The following is a 19,669-nucleotide window of genomic DNA, read 5'->3' as shown; positions in this document are numbered from 1 at the left end:
TGCGGTGGGGTCGGGGTCAGACCACGCTTGGGTTAATAATGCTGCTCGATAAGGCAGCGGCAACGAGCCCCGTTGGCTTTGACCCTTCCCCTCTCCTTTTGGGAGCGCGATACCCGCCGTTAGCAGGCAGCGCAAGGAACACCCTCGGTAGCTGGAAGGCGTTAATTTAGGATGAAGAAAAAAAAAATCCAAGGAGGGAGAGCAGCCCCGCGGCGCCGTCGGGCCACGCGCGGCGGGGAACGTCTGCAGCGGCATCTCCTCCGGGCTTCGAAAGCAGCAGCGCAGCTCAACATAGCATCCTCGTTTTGGGGTATTTTAACTGAAATTGTAGCTCAGGGGGCCGGTGAGCCCGCAGGGAGGGTGCCTGGGGTCCCACAAATTGTTTTTGTAATGTTCTTTTGCTAAAGAAAGCGCAAACTCCACTCCACATACCGCAGTGCAATAAATATATTTAGCTGTGCCGTGGGGTGATAACCCCCGAGAACCAGCCGCTTTCCCGCACGCTGACCCCAAAGGTGGCAAGATTGCCAAGGAAAATAGGAAAAAAGGAAAAAAAAAAAAAAAAAAGGGTGGAAAAAGCCACAAGCTCCTTGAGACCCTTCCCACGGCCATCACGGATGCTCGCGAGGATGCTCGCGGTCCTTCGGCCGCGGCACGCCCCGCCGCTGGTCCAGAGATGTCGCCGCTGCGCTGTTTCACGCCGCTGCGAAGGGGAGAAAAAACTTAATCAGAAAAGACTTTCAGGGCAAAGAAAGAAAAAACCAGCAAAGCCCAGTCGATGGCTAATTGGAAAAATAGTCAGAAATCGGGGCGAGACGGATAATCTTCGCTCCCTGGCAGCGGGAGCCGCGCCGTCCCATTTCAAGGTTGAGCGGTCGGGAGTATCAATCTGATAATTGTAATGCTACAAATGAAAATCAAATTGAAGGCAGTTAGAGGATTGCATTATAAATTGATTTAGTCCTCGGACAAGTTTCTGCCTCCCCGGCCCGGGGTTTCGCCACTGGGGATGGGGAAGGCTCTGGGTACCAGAGCCGCAGGTGACGGGGTACATCCTCCTGCCCATTTTCCCCTCCATCCCGCCCCATTTCTGGGGGGGAAAAAACGACATTTTGGGGCTTCCTACTGATTTTCGAGGATGTGCAGCTCCAAGGGGGTACACAAAGCCCTTGGGATGCTGTCGCTGAAGGGAAAGAAAAGATTTGCACCCAAAGCAGCTTACAAAACACTACAAGGAAACACGCCCATTCCTACATGATTTATTTCCACGCTCCCAAAATTTCTCTTCCTCCGGAAACCACGTGCACTCAGCTCCCAAAACCGGGGGATTTTTTGTACCAAATATCCTCAATTCACAGTCCAAAAAATGGCTATTTCAGCAAAACCCCCGTTTTGGCGCAGCCGGCACCCGCTGAGCGCTCCCCACCGCTATTTCTGCGCCTCCAAGTGCCCCAATATATACAGATTCCTTCTTTATACAGGTAATAATATACATCATATTTATATATTTTTTTTTTTATATATATATAGATATTCACACGCAGACACACCTTCGGCCGAAGAGCCGGCACCTCCAAAGCCTGCAGGGAGGTGACCGCTCCCGCCGTTAAAAACTCCCCTCTCCCCTCGCGCAAGCTGCTTTTTTGGGGAAAAAAGCGCCCGTTTTTCTTTTTTTTTTTTTTTCCCTCTTTAAAAAAATAAAGGGTGATGCACCCAGGGCAGGACCACCTCCGGCAGCTTTTGGGTGGCTTTTTGAGGTAGGTGCCGGGTGGGTGGGGAGGTCCCCGGGTGCTATAGCATCAACGGGACCTGCCAAATGAGCAGGGTGCTGTCGGCATCGCCGCCCCGGCGCAGCGATTCGGTGTTGAAGTTACGGTAACCCCGACCCCCCGAGACGATGGCCACCGAGGAGATCTCCTTGCGCGGGGCGTCACGGGCGCAGGGTCGGCTCCGCACCCAGACGTCGGGGTCGTCGGCCATCTCGTAGATGGAGCCGTCCTCCTCGGCGTGTGCCGGCGCGCCGCTGGCCGGCGCTTCCCGCACCGAGAGCAGCTGCCCGGGGAGGTGGGAGGTGGATCGGAGGCGATATTGCAATAAAATCCCTTTTTTTCTCATTTCCCGCGGCTGGGGGCCATCCAGTTCAGGGGGTTTCTCTTCCTCGCCCTCCTCTTCCTCCTCCTGGTCACCCTTTAGCACGTCGGGGGCCAGGGTGCTCAACGCCACCGCCAAAAACTCCACAGGGCCACCGTGCCCGTTGAGGGACACCATGCCTTTTCCTACCAAAACAAAAAAAAAACCCCACACCAAAAAAAAAAAAAATCAACAAAAAAGAAGTTTTTTGCTAAAAACAAGCCCAAAAATAAGGTCCCATCCACCTAGGGAGGGGTTTTTCTGGGTGCTCACCGGTGATTTTGGGGATACCCTCCAAGCGGGGCACGGGCAGCAGCACGATGATGCCCTGGTCGGTGCCCACCCAGAGGGAACCTTGGCAGATGAGGAGGCTGGTGACACGGACGTGTTTTTGACCTGCAAGAGGGGAGAAAAAGGAAAAAAAAAAAAAAAAGAGAGAGGGCAAGGGATGATTTTGCAGCAGCATCTTCCCAGAAAACGCATCACCAGTGGATTTTTTTCACGGGGAACACGCTCCAGACCCCACCCAAGACCGAAGCAGCATCTTTGCACGAAGGTCTCCGCGCCAAGGAGAGTGCTACGAGCACAAATAAATAAAAAAAGAAGGGGCGGGAGGGGGGAGGAAGTGAGACTTTTAATGGCAAATGAATATTTTATCGGCGGGACTTAGCGCTGCCCGGCGTCGGGCTCGACGAAGCGATATATCTGCGGAGATGCGACTCGGGGTTCTCAGGGAGGATTTTATTAATGACCTGTCGAGTTAAAAAGGATGAGGGAGAGCGAGTTCAAAAACGTATTAATACCCGACGCTCACTCGCCCAGGAAGAAAAAGGAAGCGATAAATATTTTAACATGCCCTAAAAAAAAAAAAAAAAAGGGAAAAAAAAGCAAAAGCCACTCACGCGAGTATCGTGCTCGTAACTAATTACGGAGTTATGTCAGGCTGTAGCCGGAACAAGGAGGGAGACGATCCTGCAAGCCCGGGGTGAGGGGACAGGGCTGGGAGGCGACGCTGGACGGAAGCTGGGGAAAACGGGGCGCGCAGGGCAACGGCCGCGGGGTGCAGGCAAGGGTGGGCTGCAAGGGCGCGGAGAGGGAGAGGGGTGCAAGGACGCCCGCAGGGGTGCCGAGCGGGATGCACGGATGCAGGCAAGGGTGCACGCGGGGGCAAGGATGGGCTGCGAGGATGCAGGCACAGTGCAAAGAGGGGGTGCACGGTGCAAAGAGGGGGTGCACGGTGCAAAGAGGGGGTGCACGGTGCAAAGAGGGGGTGCACGGTGCAAAGAGGGGGTGCGAGAACGCAGGGTGCAAAGAGGGGGTGCGTGGATGCAGGGTGCAAAGAGGGGTGCGAGGATGCACGGTGCAAAGAGGGGGAGCGAGCATGGGGTGCACAGGCGCAAAGGCGGGACGCAGGGCTGCACGGGTGCCACCAGCTCCATCTCTGCAGCCAAGGAGACCCCAGAGGTCCACGCTCAGACCTTCGCGCCATTAACCAGATAAACACCCTGCAGTTTCTCTGCAGCTCAGCACGGCCGCAAGGCGAAGCGTCCCGCCGCCGCCGCGCCGCCCCGGCTCGCCCATTAATCGCAATTAAGGGGCGCTCACCCGGCAGGACGAAGGTGGTCCTGGTGGCGATGTTGATCTCCTGCAGATGCTCCAGCGTCTCGGTGTGGAAGAGGCGGATGGAGGAACCCGAGGAAAAGGCCATCCAGACCCCGCTGCCCGCCTTGATCATGTGCGTGACGCCGGCCTCCGCGTCCGGGTGGGCCTCGAAGGTTTGCTGAGAGGGGGACCGCAAAAAAAGGAGGTGGAAGGGGTGCTCCCTCCAGTCGCCGCTAGCTCGGGCTCCCTCCCGGGCTTCGGGGCTGCGAAGCTGCACCAGGAGGAGACCTTGAGGTCCCATCCCTTCTCCCCAGCTCCAGCTTGGGCGGAGAACGCCGAAACCAGCCCATGTCCAAACCCCTCTGGAGGGTTTTTTGGATGATAACACTCCATTTCCCACCCCTCCAGGGTTGGGTGTTTTTTTTTCCTTCTTTTCAGGACTCATTTGCAGGACTAGGTGCATCTGCGAAGCCTGTCCCAAGATGAGACGAGACCTTCCTGCTTCCCTCCAGCCCCCAAAATCAGCAATTAAAGGCTCAGCCCCCCCGCAAGAGCTATTTGGGGATCATGGACCGGGCCATCTGCCTCCCGAGCTCCCCGTTGGAGCATTTCCCTATCAGACACAGGATACAAATCGCAGGAAAACCACTTTTTTTTTTTCCTGTTTTTGTATCAAAAATCACCCCTGCTGCAAATTTCCCAAAATAAAAACTCCTGTTAGCATTAAAGGATGAAAGCTCTGGGGGAGAAACCTGCACGCAGCGACTTCACCTCCATTTCTCCTACAGCTTTGAAACATTTTTTGCTTTGAAATTTGTTTCATATTTAAAAAAAAAAAAAAGGAAAAAGGAGCAGGTATTGATCCCCTTCCCAGAGAGGGCTGGCATAGAGCATCCCCCCAAAAGCCTGCACAAAATGGGGGTGCAGAGAGACTTTTAGGTGATGTCCCCCTTCCCACAGGGGATTTATTCCCCGACGGTTTATTCCCGCGTTGCCGATCCCACCCAGGCAGACCCAGGGCCCTATTACGCAGCTCTCCATCAAATACCATTTACACCATCCCCCAGCATCTTCCCCCCCTTTACTTTTTTCCTCCCCCATCGCTTTTCTTCTGCAAAAATTCCCACCCGGCTCCTGTCATAAATAAAATCAGAGACTGAACACGAATCTAGTCCCCGATGCATTATTCATCCCCGGCACCGCCGTTAGGCTGGATTTACGACGGCTAATACATGCAAACTAAGTTTGGGCACTAAATGTGAAAATTAAAGGTGGGAGAAAGGTGGGTTCGGGGTTTTATTTTTTAAAATAGGAGCTATTCCTCATTCCCTGTCCACGGGGCTGCGGGGGACGTCTCGGCATCCTCCTCCTGGGGCGCGATACCGGAGGGAAGGGACCCAAGAGCGACAAAAGGCAGCAAAAAGCAGCGGTAAAAGGTCGGCCGGGGCGTTGCGCAGGCAGGGACGTGCCCGCGCGCATCCCCGGGGGCTCAAAACCAGCGCGACACCCCTCCGAAGCCGCCGCGTCCCCCCACGGACGCGGCGCAGGGGGTCCCGGTGACGCTCCCTACCTGGGGGTGGAGGCTGGTGGCATCGAGGACGGTGACCTGGTTGGCCCAGCTGGCCCAGAGGGTCTCATCCAGCGTCAGGAGGGCTCGCACGGGGCCGGTACCCACGGCCAGGCGGGTGGGCTCTGCCGCCGGGTCCCACAGCCCCCCTGGAGCAGAGGTGCGGGGAGGGGTGAGAAGGGGCGAGAAGATGCTCAGCAAAAAAAAGGAAAAACATCTTTAGACCCAGCTTAAACCGCCCTAAAGGGCTGCCGGGGGTCAGCTGCAAACCCCCCGTGTCCCCAGCGTCACCCAGGGTGCCCCCGAGCATCTTCACACCACAAGCAAAAGGGTGGGGGTGGCTCGCACCCCCAGCCTCAACCCCCCCAAATCCCCCTCGCCCCCACGCAAACAGCTTTTTAGCAGCAAACGACCGGCCACCCGCACCACTCGGGTACGTTCCCCGCTGGAAAAGCCAAAAATTCCCTTTTTTCTTTTTTTTTTTTCTTTTTTTTTTTATTTTATTTTATTAGCTCTTGAAGCCACACTCCAGGGCCAACTCATCCAGGGCCGACCCGGAGTGTCTCTGTGACCAGCATCCAGCCTGGATTCCGATGAATCCACCCGAGCAACTTCCACAGATAATTGCTCCCTTTTTTCTTATTTCCAACGCAGTTTTTTTTAAATAAAACCACGAGATCCAAGGGATAAAAGAGCCCTTCGGGCGCTCGGTCCTCGGCAGGAGTTCACCTCCGAGCCGTTTTTCAGCGAATCCTAATTTTCCCGTCAAAACGAGCTATTTCGGGAAAGCTTTCTCCTTCCCAAAAGATGGGGATAAGATGAAAAACCCCGCCCCGCAGCTTGCTGCCTCCGACGTGCATTTATGCGACCGAGATTAAATTAAAGCCACTTCGTTAATTGGCTCGGACGGTCGCTGTAAGGTGGGAAAGGGGACACGCAGCACCCCAAAAAATGCGATTTTAAGTGGCTTCACTGGCTCCGGGCTGCCCCGGGTGCCACTCGCTGCAGGTTCTGCCGGAGGAAATGAGGGGTTTTGTCCAAAAATAGGCCAAATGCAACATATTATTCGAGGCTCTTTCCTACCCTCTAGTGATGAAGCAAAGGTATTTAACAGCCCAGGCGAGGAGTCCCTGGGGAGGAAGGCTCTCGGCGAGCTGCAGCCTCGGCCGGAACCAGGGAGAAGAAACCCCAAAATCGAGCTAATAAAGGAGGGGGCTCTCGCATGAGTGGGGTTTGGAGGGGATCGGCTCGGTTTACAGCACCAAAAAGGCGATTTTTTGAAGCCATCCCCACTCTTGCCGCAGCCCCTGAGCGCAACCACCCCCTTTGCTGCGGTATCAACCCCTCGCTGGGACCATTTTCCATGTTTTCCCCCAAACCGAGCCCCTTTTGCATTCACCCTGGCGATGCAAACTGGATTTTGGGGTTCTTCCCCCCGCGGGGGGAAAATAACAGTAATGTGGGGGGGGGATTAAAAAAAAGGAAAAAGGAAGGGAGGGAAAAGGAAGGGAGGGAAAAGGAAGGGAGGAAAAAGGAAGGGAGGGAAAAGGAAGGGAGGGAAAAGGAAGGGAGGGAAAAGGAAGGGAGGGAAAAGGAAGGGAGGGAAAAGGAAGGGAGGAAAAAGGAAGGGAGGGAAAAGGAAGGGAGGGAAAAGGAAGGGAGGGAAAAGGAAGGGAGGAAAAAGGAAGGGAGGAAAAAGGAAGGGAGGAAAAAGGAAGGGAGGAAAAAGGAAGGGAGGAAAAAGGAAGGGAGGAAAAAGGAAGGGAGGAAAAAGGAAGGGAGGAAAAAGGAAGGGAGGAAAAAGGAAGGGAGGAAAAAGGAAGGGAGGAAAAAGGAAGGGAGGAAAAAGGAAGGGAGGAAAAAGGAAGGGAGGAAAAAGGAAGGGAGGAAAAAGGAAGGGAGGAAAAAGGAAGGGAGGAAAAAGGAAGGGAGGAAAAAGGAAGGGAGGAAAAAGGAAGGGAGGAAAAAGGAAGGGAGGAAAAAGGAAGGGAGGAAAAAGGAAGGGAGGAAAAAGGAAGGGAGGAAAAAGGAAGGGAGGAAAAAGGAAGGGAGGAAAAAGGAAGGGAGGAAAAAGGAAAAAAAAAAAGGTGTTATCGCCGTTTTAGCAGCCAGCACATCTTGCCAGCTTGAAGAACCTCCCACTCCCTGGTTTTTGGGGTGCCCCCGCAAAACACCCGTCCGAAGAGACGCGCGGGGTGCCCTCACCGTTGCTCCTGGGGTAGGCGGCCACGGCCCCATCCTGCAAGCCCGCGAACAGGTACTCGGGGCTGTGCCTCAGGCAGAGGACGGGCTGCGCGCCCGGGCTCTTGCAGGTCAACAAGCACTGAGTCCCCGTGTCCACGCTGCCGTAGACCGCGATGCTGGGGAGGGAATCGGGGGGAGATGCGGGAGGTCGCGCCGGAGCCTCCAGGTTTGGCGCCGGCGATCGCGCCGGGAGGGAGACGCGGGAGGGAGACGCGGGAGGGAGACGCGGGAGGGAGACGCGGGCTCACCTCCCATCCCGCAACCCCAAGCACACGGTGGGGTGGGGGGACGCGGGGGGCTGGTCGGTGGTCAGTCGGGGCTCTCCAGCGCCCGCCGGCTCCCCGGTGCCCGCCTCGGGGATGTACTCCATGCACAGCACCGGCGAAGCCACCGGGAAGGACTTCACCGTCCGCGGCACGGCACGGTTGAGGGAGAAGATCTCCACCTGCCCCCCTGCGCCTTCCTGGCCCCCCCCAACCTTCGGGGACCAAGAAAAAAAAAAAAGGGGGTGTTAGCACCGGCCACGGGCCCGGAGAGGGGTCGGTGAGCCGGCACGACCCGAAGCCGGCGGGTTTCGCCCCGTTTTGGGGCCGTTTCGCTCACCCAGAGGTAGCCCTGCGGCAGCGAGGTGCTGACGGCGGCGAAGCCCAGCAGCGAGGACTGCACGGGGTTGTGCACCGCGGCGCCGAGCTGCGGGAGAGAGGGGGGCGTGGGGGGGGTAACACCCCCAAATTACCCCGACACCTGCAGGGTGTCGGCGCGCACCCCAGAAATCAGGAGCCAGCCGACGGCCAGCCGGTATTTTCCGTTTTCCTGGATGGATCGCCCCAAGTCCTGCCTTTCCGCCCGGCTCGGCCACCCCACCCAGCCCACCCGCTGTGGGATTTCTCCTCGAGTCCCCCAAAAAAGAGGGATGTAGAGGGGAAGGAGGTATTGGGGGGCCTGGAGAAGAGGTTGGCCATGGCTCTTACCTGCAGGTCGAGGGCCTTGGAGGAGAAGGCGGGCATGTGGCAGGAGAGGATGGGGCACCAGAAAGGAGCTTTGCTCTTCTTGTCTTCGTCGGGACAGAGCCAGCCCGGCTGGTTCTCCTCCCCTGCAGCGAGGATGGTCCGAGGATGGTCAAGACACCCCCCAGCATCTCTCCCTTCCCCCAAATTACCCCAAAATTAGTAATACGGGGCGCAGAGCTCTCATCTCCATCCCCAAACCCTGGGCACCTGCGGACCTGGGGCGCATCTCGCACCCTTCCTCCCAACTATCGCGCCCCAGCGCAGCAAAAAAAGCCCCCAAGTCCAAATAATTTATATATAAAAGGAAAAAGCGACACCCTAATGTGTTTCTTCACATTAGGCTTTAATGTGTTTTCATTTCTAACTCATGGATACGGGATTATCCCCTGGGCATCCCAAATTAAAAAAAAAAAACCAACACGTAAACTGTTAAAAACAAGAGAATCAAAAATCGTTCCAGCCCGGGGGGGAATCCGAGCACTCAAATAGGATTTCAAATTATTTTATTTTTTGCTTTCTTCCATTAAACTTTTTTTTTTCCCTCCCCTGCAGCAGCTGGTGGAGTTACATAGGAATAGGGATAGGGAAGCGGAGGGGCAGGGGCCTCTCCTCCTTTGCTTATTCATCCCCTTTCACGGAAAACGGGTCAGCCCCGACACCATCGGCATGGGAGCCAACGGAAATCCATCGCCACGCCACGCCGACCCGGAGGTCCCACCCGAGAGCAGCAAAACGCAAAGCATTTTGAGCCAGAATTACCAATTCCCATCATTTCCAGCGTGCAACCCCCCACGAAGTTCTCCATCACCTTGCTCCGAATTTTTTTCCCTGCCCCGTTCCGTGTCAGGATGCTCGGAGCAATGCAAACCCTCCTGCTCCCAAATTTGGCTTTTCAAAGCAAGGGTGATGGCAAGCAACATGCCACGGGGCTACTCACGCAGTCCTATCTTGGCCAAGTGCAGGCGGTTCACCCAGGAGATCTTGCTCAGGGGGTTTGGAGTGATGAAGACCACCATGACGCTGATGGGGCGGCCGGACCTGCGTAGGGAGAGCATCACCAGGCTGGTCTTCAGCCTCCTCCTCCTCCTCCTCCCTGGGCTGGGAAGAGCCCACCCATGAGCTGCAAACTCACTTGTCCGGCTTCCCAGGCAGCAGGAGACGGAGGCGGCACTTGTTGGCAGAGTGGATCTCCTCCTCCTTCACCTTCATCATCCTCTGCAGGGCCAAGCACCAGTCCTGGGCCACCGTCATGTTCAGGTTCTGAGGGAAAAGTCATAAATCATGGAAGCGCCTTCAAAACAAGCCCGAATCATCCCCAAATTTCATCTGTGGGGCTCTGGAGGATGCGGTGTCCAGCGGCCCCGGAGGAACCGCGCGGTTCTTGCGAAGCCCTCAAGGTCGGCTCTACCCCAATCGTGAGTTTGGCCATGTTTTGGCACATAGGTACCTGGTAGGTGCCGTGCAAGGTGCTGATGAGAAGGGTGATCTGCTCCACCACCGCCAGGTCCTTCTGCAGGTCCTGCAGCTCCTGGAAGAGCCGCGGTGGCCCCAGGTAGACTTTATCTTACGTGGAGAAATGGAAAAACAAGGTCCATGGAGGATGCTCCATCCCACCCCACCAAAACCAGCCCAGCACCGGGTCACGAGACGGGTTCTCACTGTGCGAAGCCTGCCCGGCCGGCGCGTGCTTCTTGGCACCGGCGTTGTGGATGACGACGTTGTCCTTGTCGTAGGCGCCACTCTCCTGCCCCACCTCCACCACCTGTACCTGCGGGAGGGCCGTGCTCCACTTCACCACGTATTTGGGACCCAGGGGCACCAGGCTGCTAATTTCCAGCTGGCCTCTGCCGAGGGAGGATGCAAAAAATACACGTAAATATATATATATATATTTTTTTTTTCCGCTTGCCCTGCAAGCCCTTGGAAAATGCATTTCGCAAGCCAAGCCCCACTTGCAACCCCACGCCATGCACCGGTGCATGCCCGCACCCCCAAACGTGGGGCACACAACCACAGCAGACCACGCTCGGCGCCTACCCTGGGTTCACCGGCCTGGAAGAGGGGAAAAACGATTAATAAAGAGGTATTATGGGGAGCTCAAGGAGGGTTCTTTCCCTTTGCAGCATCTACCCCCGCCAAGCCCTGAGGTCCCAGCAGGCTCCCGGAGCCCGCGCCGGCTCCAGGACCCCACACAGCACCAGAGGAAGGAGGCTTTGCATGGAGGCATGCCAAAAGCGGGGTGCAAGGCAACCCCAAACCAGGTGGGTTCCCCTCCAACACAAGGTGGGGTGGTTTTAAAAACCCTTGGGGTAGAGCTAAGACCACCCACCAAGCCCAAAACGGAGGTGGGGAAGGGGGAAGGTCACTAGGTGGGCGCTTTGCAAAGCGATTTTGGGATCCGGGGCCACTGGCACGTACTTGAAGTTGATGTTGGCGCAGACCAGCGTGTCGTTGAGGAGGAAAACCTTCCGTTCCTTCGACTTGATGAGCTGCCCCCGCTCGCCGTACACCGTCTCCGTCAGCGTCTCGCAGAGCAGGAGCTGCCGCTGCCCCGAGCTCAGCAGCTGCGGAGGGGATGGAGCGGGCGGAGGGCTCAGCCTGGGGGCTTTTGCGAGCCCCCTGCCCCAAAATTTGGGTTGTTTTTCCCTTATTGCAAGGATTTTCCTCCCGCCGGGGGCACGCACGGCCCCGAGCTCTGCAGAGACAGCAACATGCTCCGAGGCTGCAAGATGCAAAACCCCTTCGCACCCTGCGCGTCCAGCCACCAAGAGAGCAGAGCCCTGACCAACGCGGCCACCAACGTGGCCTCTTTTGGGTCTCCCTTCAACCCCTGGCCCTAAATCTGGATGCCAGGGCTGAGCCAGCGGGTTGCCCCGCTGCGGTTTTTGCCACCATGGCCATCCCCAGCCCAGGATGTGTCGCAAGAGCTTCATTCAGGGTTTGTTTTTGTTTCCACCAACGGTTGCAAAATCGGGCGGATGAGGCAGCAGCTCATCCTTGCTTTTCCCTGGCGAGGAATTTCCCCGTGACAGCCTCAAGATTTGCTTTCGCTCAATGTCCTTTCAGAGAAAATGGGGATCCTGGCTTCCCGAAACCCCCGACACCGAGAGGAAGGGGGAAGCTGCAAAGCTCAAGCACCAGCTCCAAAACCCGCCCGTCACGAGGATGAGGAGGTGAGGCTTTGGAGGACCTACCTTGTTGAGGCTGCTGCGGTCGCTGATGCTCTTGCTGAGCTGCTGGATTTCGGCAACTTGGTCAGCCAAGCGCTTCTGCTCGTTGAGCTTCTCGGCCAATGTCTCCAGCTCGGTGAGGGCCAACTGTAGGGACAGGCGGTCCGCGTGGCCCTTGGGGGTGTTTTTCAGCATGTCCTGGAGTGGGGGAAAGGATGCGGGACAAAAGCCACCCCAACAACATCAGTCCCGTTGAGTATGTTACGATTGGAAGCGCTTTCGGCACCTCCAAAATCAAAGCTTGGAAGATGATCCTTGGGATGGGTCCCCCAAGCTGCAACCAAGCTGCCAACCCAAAAACGTGGCCCTTGCTAAAACCCTTTCCCGCAGCACCCAGGCTGAAAAAAAAAAAAATAGGGTGCAAAGCAAGGTGGGTGCAGGTACCCTTCGCCCGTACCTGCAGGAGCAGGATGAACTGAGGGAACCTCTGGATGGGCTTCACCATCAGCCCGTAGAGCGTGACCCGGTCGGCACTGGCCATCTGCCTCTTCTGCAGGGAGGGGAAAAAAAGCAAAAGGAAAAAAAAAAAAAAAGAGTAGTTTTCACCCGTAAGGGTGACCGGCAGCGCCACGCGTCCGCTTTTGGGTCCTGCTGACCTTGAGGAAGTCGAGGAAGGCAGGTTTGGTGAGACAAGCCTTCTTGATGAGCGACATGGCGGTGGTGAAGTTGTTGACGTAGTCGCTGTAGACGTCCAGCACCATCGACTTGGAGAACTGGGGAGAGGGCAGGAGGAGAGCCGCGATGGCCCGGGGCTCCCCCAAAAAGGGGGATCGGCAAAGCGTGGGGGTGCTCGTGTGTTTCTGGAGTGACGCTGAGGACGCCGGCGGTACCCCAGGTCGGGGCTGCGTCACCTAAATCCTCCAACACCCCCCGCCGCTCTCGAGGGGTCCAGGGGGAGGCTTGGCAGCGGCCCCCCGGCTTTTCCTCCTACCGAGGCCACGAAGAGGTCCCCGATCTTCTCCGCCGAGTCCCACTCGGCCACGCGGGAGGCGAGGGCGATCTGGAACATGGAGTGGCACTGCAGGATCTCCTTCAGCCGAAAAAACACCACCTGGCACTTCCTAGCGCTCAGCACCTTCGGCTCCATCTCCATCAGCGGGTTCCTGTAATCCTGTGGGAGATGCCGGTGCGTCAGCATCCCCCCACCCCTGCGCCCTCCCTCCTCGAACCCCTGCCCACCCAAAAAAAAAAAAAGGGGGGGGGGCCCCCCCACCTGCAGGATGCGTTTCAGGGAGTCCACGTAGCTCCGTTCGCTCTGCACGATGGAGCCCAGGATGTGCCGCCGTACCACCTGCAACGACACCGGAGCTCAGCCGTGGTCCCCCCAGCCCAAAAAACGGGGTTTTGGGGAGGGACGGAGGGGGGGAGGCAAGGCGGGCACGGCGCACTGCAGAAGTGCTGATGCGGCGGCATCGCTTTCTGCTGACTCTCTCTTTCGCCGCTTGCTCAATCGCGGGACAGAGGGGAAGCCGTGTCCCCCCACAAACCCCCCTCCGAACCCCCAACCTGCCCCACACCGACCTGCTGCGGGCTCAGTCCCTCGGGCATGGGGCCCAGCTCCGGCGGCGGGTGCTTCATGTCGGAGACGGTGACCTCCAGGAAACCCGTGTCCTCCTCCTCCGAGTCCCCTGCAGCGGAAAGAAAAAACCCAACCAAATGCCAAAAAACAACAAAAAAAACACACCCCCCAAAAAAAAACATTTTAGGCTTTTTTTTTTTTTTTAGTCTAAAGAAGAGCCCGCAGCCCCCCCAGCTGCGATGCTGCAGGGGCTGCAAGCGGAGATGGACCCCGGCGTCCTCCCGGCATCACGCGTCTGTCCCCATGCTCCGGCCACCGCACGCCGGCGCGAGACAGGCTGCGAACGGGGACCGAGGCAGCCCCCCGCCAGGAGGGGACGAAAGGCGTCCCCGTCCCCAAAAAGCCGCCCTGGCTGGGGGAGAAGCCCCCCGGTCTCACCCCAAGGGTGAGCACAGGCAGGGAAAATGGGGGCAAAAGGAGCCGAGAGCGGCACGCAGCGAAAAAACGGGGAAGGCGAGAGGCGAGCGCCTGCCGCCCGGCACGGCACGCCCTTACCCGAGGCCGAAGCAGTTGAGGAGGAGGAGGACAAGCGAGCCAAGGCGGCATCGCGGTACGGGGACGGTTGCTTCTTCCACATGGCCGCAAGGCCCCGCTACGGCCGCCGCGGCCCCATCCCCGGCGCCTATAAATAGCCGGTAACGGGGAGGACCGGCCGGGCTGGAGGGGAGGGTGCTGGCGGCTGGGTGACCTTTTTCCTTCCCTAATTTTGGCAGGGGAGGATGGCCGCCCTCGGCTGCCGGCTCAGCGAGCTCCTTCTCCCCTTCTCCATGCTCCGGGAACGGGGATGCTCTCCGGCACCGCGGGGGCACGGGACGGGGATGCTCTCCGGCACCGCGGGGGCATGGGACGGGGATGCTCTCCGGCATCCCATGCTCGGCACAGGAACTCCAAAAGCGTTTAAGCCCCAACCCCGGTGAGGCTCAGCCACGTCGGGGACATGCAGCGAGGCCGGGACACACACGCCGGATCCCCCAGCGAGCCCCGGCCGAGGCGTGAGGCTCCCCACTGGGATCCTACCTCCCCCGTGATGCTCCAGGGAGACCCTCGAGCTCCAGCGGGCAGGCGGCTGCTTTTCCCCCTCCGCCGCCCTCCTCCTCCGCTCCCCATCCCCTACGCGACAGCGGGAGGGTTAGGAAACAACCCCACCCCACCGCCCAAAAAAAAAAAATTAAAAATCAGCATTTCAGGGCAGATCCTGCCCTGCGTCCACGGGGGGCACTCCACGGGTGCTGGCATGGGAGGGTCACCGTCCTCGTAGGGAGATGGGTGCTCGGAGCGAGCCGAAATGACCGAGCTTGCACGGGGATGCAAAGACGGGGAGCGGGGGGTGGAAATCAAATAAGAGCTTAAACCGCAGCAAATAAATCCGCAAAAGGGCAAGCTGAAAGTCGTTAAGGCTCTGTAATGAGCTTTTTCAAAAATACCCTCAAAAAAGGCCTTTTTCCGGCTCGGCACACCGAGGGAGGGGGTTTCCCCGCTTACCCGGCGCTTCTTTCCGGTGCAAGAACGTCACCTTCCTCATCACCGCGATCTTGGTCTTCTCCAACCCGTCCTTGGTGCCGCTTTTGGCCGCTTTCATCAGCTGGGTCATCTGGGCAGGGGGGCGAGAGGCGGCTCGAGGCGGCCCCGGGACCCCCGCTGCGGCGGTGCCGGCCCCGCGGGGACAGTCCCTGCCGTTGTCCCGCGACGGGGAGGAAGAGGAGGCACGCGGCCAAGGAAGAAGGCTGCTCCGGCGTCTCTCCGCGCGGACGCGGCCAAGCGGGCGCGGGCAAAGCGGGGGCACGCGGCGAAAGCGAAGAGGAGGGGAGGAAGGCACGAGCGCATCCATCCCGTCCTCGCGGCCGGGGTTTTGCGTGCGAGAGCGCGAAGGGGAGCGGGGTCGCTGGCCTTTCACACCTCAAATGGCGGCGGTTCGGAGCCCAAGCTGGCGTCGGCGTCGCCTTCCCGGCCCAAACTGGCCCTAAACTGCCAACCTGGGGGGTTTGGGGCTGGGAGGAGCGTTGCGCTAAGCTTCTACGCCTCAAAAAATCTCCTTCCCCACCTGATTTCCACCCTGTATCGGGGGGCGGGGGGGGGGGGGGGACACACACGACCCTTCTCAGATCCATCTACCCCGCGGGGCAACTCGCTTCGTCCAAACGGCCCTTAAAAAAAAAAAATACGCAAAAAGCAAATGGTTTGGGCAGCTGGAGGACGGGGAGCTGCAAGAGAGACGGACAGGAGAGGAAGCTTTGCGGTGCTTAACTCAATTGTTTTTTCTCTTCTGGGGGAGAAAATGGGATGAATTCAGCCGGGATAAACTCCAGGAGGGTTTTTTTCCACCCCCAGTGGGGAATTTGGGGGACAAGGGACTCGGGATGGAGGAGGGATGGTACCTTCCAATCGTACTTCTGCTTCAGCTCCTGCATGTCTCTCCCCCCAACTCTTAAAGCCAGGATGTCCCTCTTAGTCCTGGCGTATCTCTCCTTTAGTCTATTCAGGTCTGGAGAAAGCTGAGCCCAAAGCAAGCCAGGCGGGAGGAGAAGGCAGAGGAGGCGAGAGAAGGCAGAGAAGAGATCCAGGTAAGCAGCCAAAAAAAAAAAAAAAAAAAAAGGAGAAGAAATCATCCCAAAGCAGCACGGCACAGGCAGCATCTTCCCAAAAACGTGTCTTCGCTTGAGCGGGGAAGGGAGCAAGCACAGGGAAAGGCAGCAGCCACGCTCCAGCAATGCCAAAATGCAAAAGGAAAGGGAGGAGAAAAAAAAAAGGGAGAAGGAAGGAAGAAAAAAAAAAAGGAAGAAATGAAACCCCTGAAGTTTCGGCTGGCTTTGCACTGGGTGACCCCAGGAACCGCAGCATCCTCTGCTTCACCATCTGCGGGAGCAGCTGGGCTTGATGCTCCAGTGACTTCTGTGCAAGCAAACCCAGGGGGGGAAAAAAAAGGAAAATGAAAATAATAATAATAAAAAAATAAAATTCAAGTGTTACCTTGGGCTGGAAGGATGCCCGCTGCTTGGCCGGCTCTGCCTCCGGCTTGGTTTCCTCGCCCGAATCCTCGCTGTAGCTCTCGAACTCGCTGGAGCTCCAGCCCAAATCCTCGCCCGCCCGTGGCCCCTCGCCGCGCTGCACCTCCTCGTAGATCAGGCTGCGCTCCGTCCCCGGGCCTGCGAGCAAAACCAGTTCCTTTGCCTTCCAGAAAGGCCACGTCCCCTCCCCAGGGACCCACGGGAGATGCCCCGGGGCCTTGGGGCAGCTTGGTTCCCTCTGGGAACACATCTGCCTTCATCCCTCTCAAATCCCAGTGGTTTTCCCAGGGTTATCCCCCTCCTCATCCTCTTCTAGGATGAGCTGCTCCTTCCCGGAGCGTGCCTCAGTTTGCCTGGCTGGAAAATGGGCTCATGGCTCTCCCCCGGGGAACCTGGGCCGGGGATGTCTGTCCCTACCGTCCTGCTCGGCGTCGAGGGTTTCACAGGGGACGTCGTCGTAGATCACATCGTCCTCCACCGCCGGGAACTCGAAGCGCTCACCTTTGGGGGGACAACCCCCCCCCAGGGACTCAGGTCAGCACCCGAGGATCAAGCTGGGATGGAGAAATCCTTCCCAAGCCTTGGCAGGTTTTAGGTTTGGGGTTTTTTTTTTCCCCCACAGCATTTTAACCCACCTCGGCGGCCGCTTTTCCTCTTCCAGGTCTGGGCAGCAATGCAGGGGTCTCCACCGGGCTCCCCATTGCTCACCCCCACCGGCAGCCTGCGGGGATGGGGGTCAGGGAGCTCCCTGGGGTGCAAATCTCCCAGGAGCGGGTGCACCCCAGCCCCCCGCCTTCCTATTGCAGGGGTTCCCAAGCACCGAATAAAGTTTGCACCACAGCCCCCACCCCATCGCACGCCTGTTACTTCGTGGGTTTGGGCGGGACCCTGGTTTTGGGGCCACAATGCATAAGATCCAAAAAACGGCTTTTTTTTTTAGCCTCAGACCGTGTGCTGCTGGAGGGCAGGAGGATGCACCGGCATCAGGGAGCACGGGGAGAGGGTCCTCCGCCCTGGTGGGGGTCCTGCCCCGCTCGCACGCTCCGCCAGGGGGGACAAGCTCTCCTTGCAGCCAAATTTGCATCTTTTCCCCCCAAATCTGCAGCCGGGGCAAACACCAGGCCCCTTCAAACACCCGTCCCAGGGGATTTCCTCAACCGAGGGCTGGAGGAAGCCTCCACCATCCGCTTAATCACAGAGACCCCTGACAGGACCCACAGCCCCCACGGATCCCCAGGGCTGCAGGGTGCATCCCAAAACCCCGGGGCTCTCCTGCTTCCAGCCCCCTTTGCAAGCGATGGGGAGAAGTTGGGGAAACTGAGGCACAGCACCAGGCTGAGGCACGCCAAATGGGGAGGCACAGACCCCAAAGCTGCACGTTCTCCTTCGAGGGACTCAAAAGCCCCCCGAAAGCCCCCCAAAACCCCACATACCCTTCCTGCGTCTCCGGCACCAGCCCGTCTGCGGAGGGGAAAAGCAAAGAGAAACGGTGTTGGCACCCTGGTCACCCGGGGGGGACGCGGCGGGGAGGTTGGGGACCCCCCGCCTGCTCTCCTCACCGGGGCTGGAGCTGGCAGCACGCCGCCTGCGCGGGGGTGCCCGGAGGACGGCTCCACCGCTCCGCTCGGCCACGGAGCCTTCCTCCTCCTCCTCCTCTTCCTCGCTGTCCTCAAAGCGGAAGGCTTCACCGAGGTCCTCCTCCCCGTGGGGCAGGGGGCTGGGGGTCTCCAGGGTGAGGTGGTCACCTGCGAGCGGAAATCCCGTCCCTCGGTGTCACCTCGGGGTGCTGCTGTACCCCACGAGAGACGGAGGGGACCGAAGAGAGCGTCACCCCCCAAAACCTGCAAGGTGCAACCGCCCGTCGCGTCTTCGCCACCCCGAGAGGCCCCTGGGTGACAAACCCCCCCCCCACGCACCCCCCTTTCTGCCCAAGGCTGGGTGTCGTGTCCCCCCAAAAGAAGCTCCGGCGGGTTGACAGTACCTACTGCAGGGTTGGGGGGCGGCTCGGACGAAGCCATGGCGCAGGGGGTCCGGACGCTCTGCCCGCGCCCTTCCCCGAGGCTTTCCTGTGGGAGAGGAGGAGAAATGGGTTGAGAGGGGAGAGCAACCCCCCAAATCCATCCCCGGGGACCCCCCGGGTGCGATGCTCTGGAAAAACCTTGCCGCCAGGGAGGAATGCCGCTCCCCGCCGCAGTTTGCACGGCAAGCCCAACCCGTGGCCGGCAAATTTATCCCGTGGCCAGCAAATCTGGCCCGAGGGTGCGAAACCGGGCTCCCAGCATCGCGCTTGAAGGTCTCGGAGGGGGGGAAGCGCCAAGCATCCTCCTTGCGATCGATGGTTCGTCCGCTCCGGTAACCAGAGACACCCGGCACGACGCCCTGAAAGGTCGCCAAGAGGAAGAGGAAGGACGGAGCGGGGACCCCCGCGCCCGAGAGGCTGCAAAGAGCAAAACGGGGCCAAGCTCTGCTAATTCGGTCCCGCTGGAAGCGGCGACCGGTGCCACCGCCCTGTTCCAAAGGGCCGTGACCCCCCTCCGGCGCCCATTTCTCCCTCGCCTGGACCCTCGTTTCCCCGGGGAGGTGATCCCCAAAACACATCTATTTACTCCTCCTGGGCCAAAACCCCCTTGGAGCTGCAGCGCAGCGTGGGTGCAATTGCCCCGCGTGGGTTTGCGTCAAGCCATACAGCTCCAGGGCCATATATATGTATTTTTTTATATATATATACACACACACAGGTCTAGAGCACAGCGGGGGGGAGCTGAGGTCTTTTGCAATCACGGCACGTGCGCGAGCTGATGCTGCAACCCCAAGCTGCCGCAAAACCCCCCAAAGCACCGACCTAAAACCCACCCGAGAGCCTTTCCCAGCCATCAAAAAAAAAAAAATTACAACCAAAACTCCTTTTCCCCCTCCTGGACCTGTGTTACCACCATGAATATCCCCAGCCACTCTCGCGGCAAGCCCGTTGCCTCCATAAACGCGTCAACAGGGATTTTGGGGGGAGGACGACCTGGGGACGCCACTTTTTTCCCCTCCTTGAACTCTCTTCCTGGCCCTCGACACCGAAAGCCGTTGGCAGCCACGGCTGCTCTCGTATGTCACCTAATCCGCTTCCCCGGAGCGTGGGAGCGGGCGATTCCCTCCTCTCCCCCTTTTGCAAGCTCCGGGTTTTATCCCGACGGATGTGATGCCAAGCCGTACATCCAGGATAAACCACGGCGATGTGACGGAGCTGAGGGCCACGGGCTCATAAAATAAAAAATAATTTAAAAAAAAAAAAAAGAAACATACTCCTGCAG

The 19,669-nt window shown here is 58.6% G+C and overlaps 1 protein-coding gene across 2 annotated transcripts; it reads right to left on the bottom strand.

Moving 5' to 3' along the window:
• Window positions 1-1,393: 1,393 nt before the first annotated feature.
• ARHGEF10L (Rho guanine nucleotide exchange factor 10 like) lies at window positions 1,394-18,385 on the bottom strand (the record flags this gene model as incomplete). Of its 2 annotated transcripts, XM_082009445.1 has the most annotated exons (28): window positions 1,394-2,276; window positions 2,404-2,526; window positions 3,736-3,910; window positions 5,303-5,448; window positions 7,505-7,659; window positions 7,792-8,021; window positions 8,147-8,233; window positions 8,515-8,636; window positions 9,491-9,591; window positions 9,686-9,813; window positions 10,001-10,116; window positions 10,213-10,397; window positions 10,972-11,117; window positions 11,748-11,921; window positions 12,181-12,273; window positions 12,380-12,496; window positions 12,715-12,894; window positions 12,997-13,074; window positions 13,305-13,411; window positions 14,380-14,472; window positions 14,845-14,953; window positions 15,738-15,854; window positions 16,330-16,505; window positions 16,785-16,868; window positions 17,003-17,088; window positions 17,801-17,828; window positions 17,927-18,112; window positions 18,349-18,385. In XM_082009445.1, 28 exons carry the CDS (start codon window positions 18,383-18,385, stop codon window positions 1,792-1,794), a joined length of 3,864 nt encoding a protein of 1,287 aa, XP_081865571.1. In that variant the 3' UTR covers window positions 1,394-1,791. The 2 variants fall into 2 exon arrangements, with proteins under 2 accessions (XP_081865571.1, XP_081865572.1); XM_082009446.1 differs by lacking the exons at window positions 14,380-14,472; window positions 16,785-16,868; window positions 17,003-17,088; ... (1 more) ...; window positions 17,927-18,112; window positions 18,349-18,385 and having other exon boundaries at window positions 16,330-16,713.
• Window positions 18,386-19,669: the final 1,284 nt, after the last annotated feature.

Source organism: Phaethon aethereus, assembly GCF_964289735.1.
Source record: "Phaethon aethereus genome assembly, chromosome: 21".
Classification (NCBI taxonomy): Eukaryota; Metazoa; Chordata; class Aves; order Phaethontiformes; family Phaethontidae; genus Phaethon; species Phaethon aethereus.
This window is presented reverse-complemented; position numbering and strand designations above follow the sequence as displayed.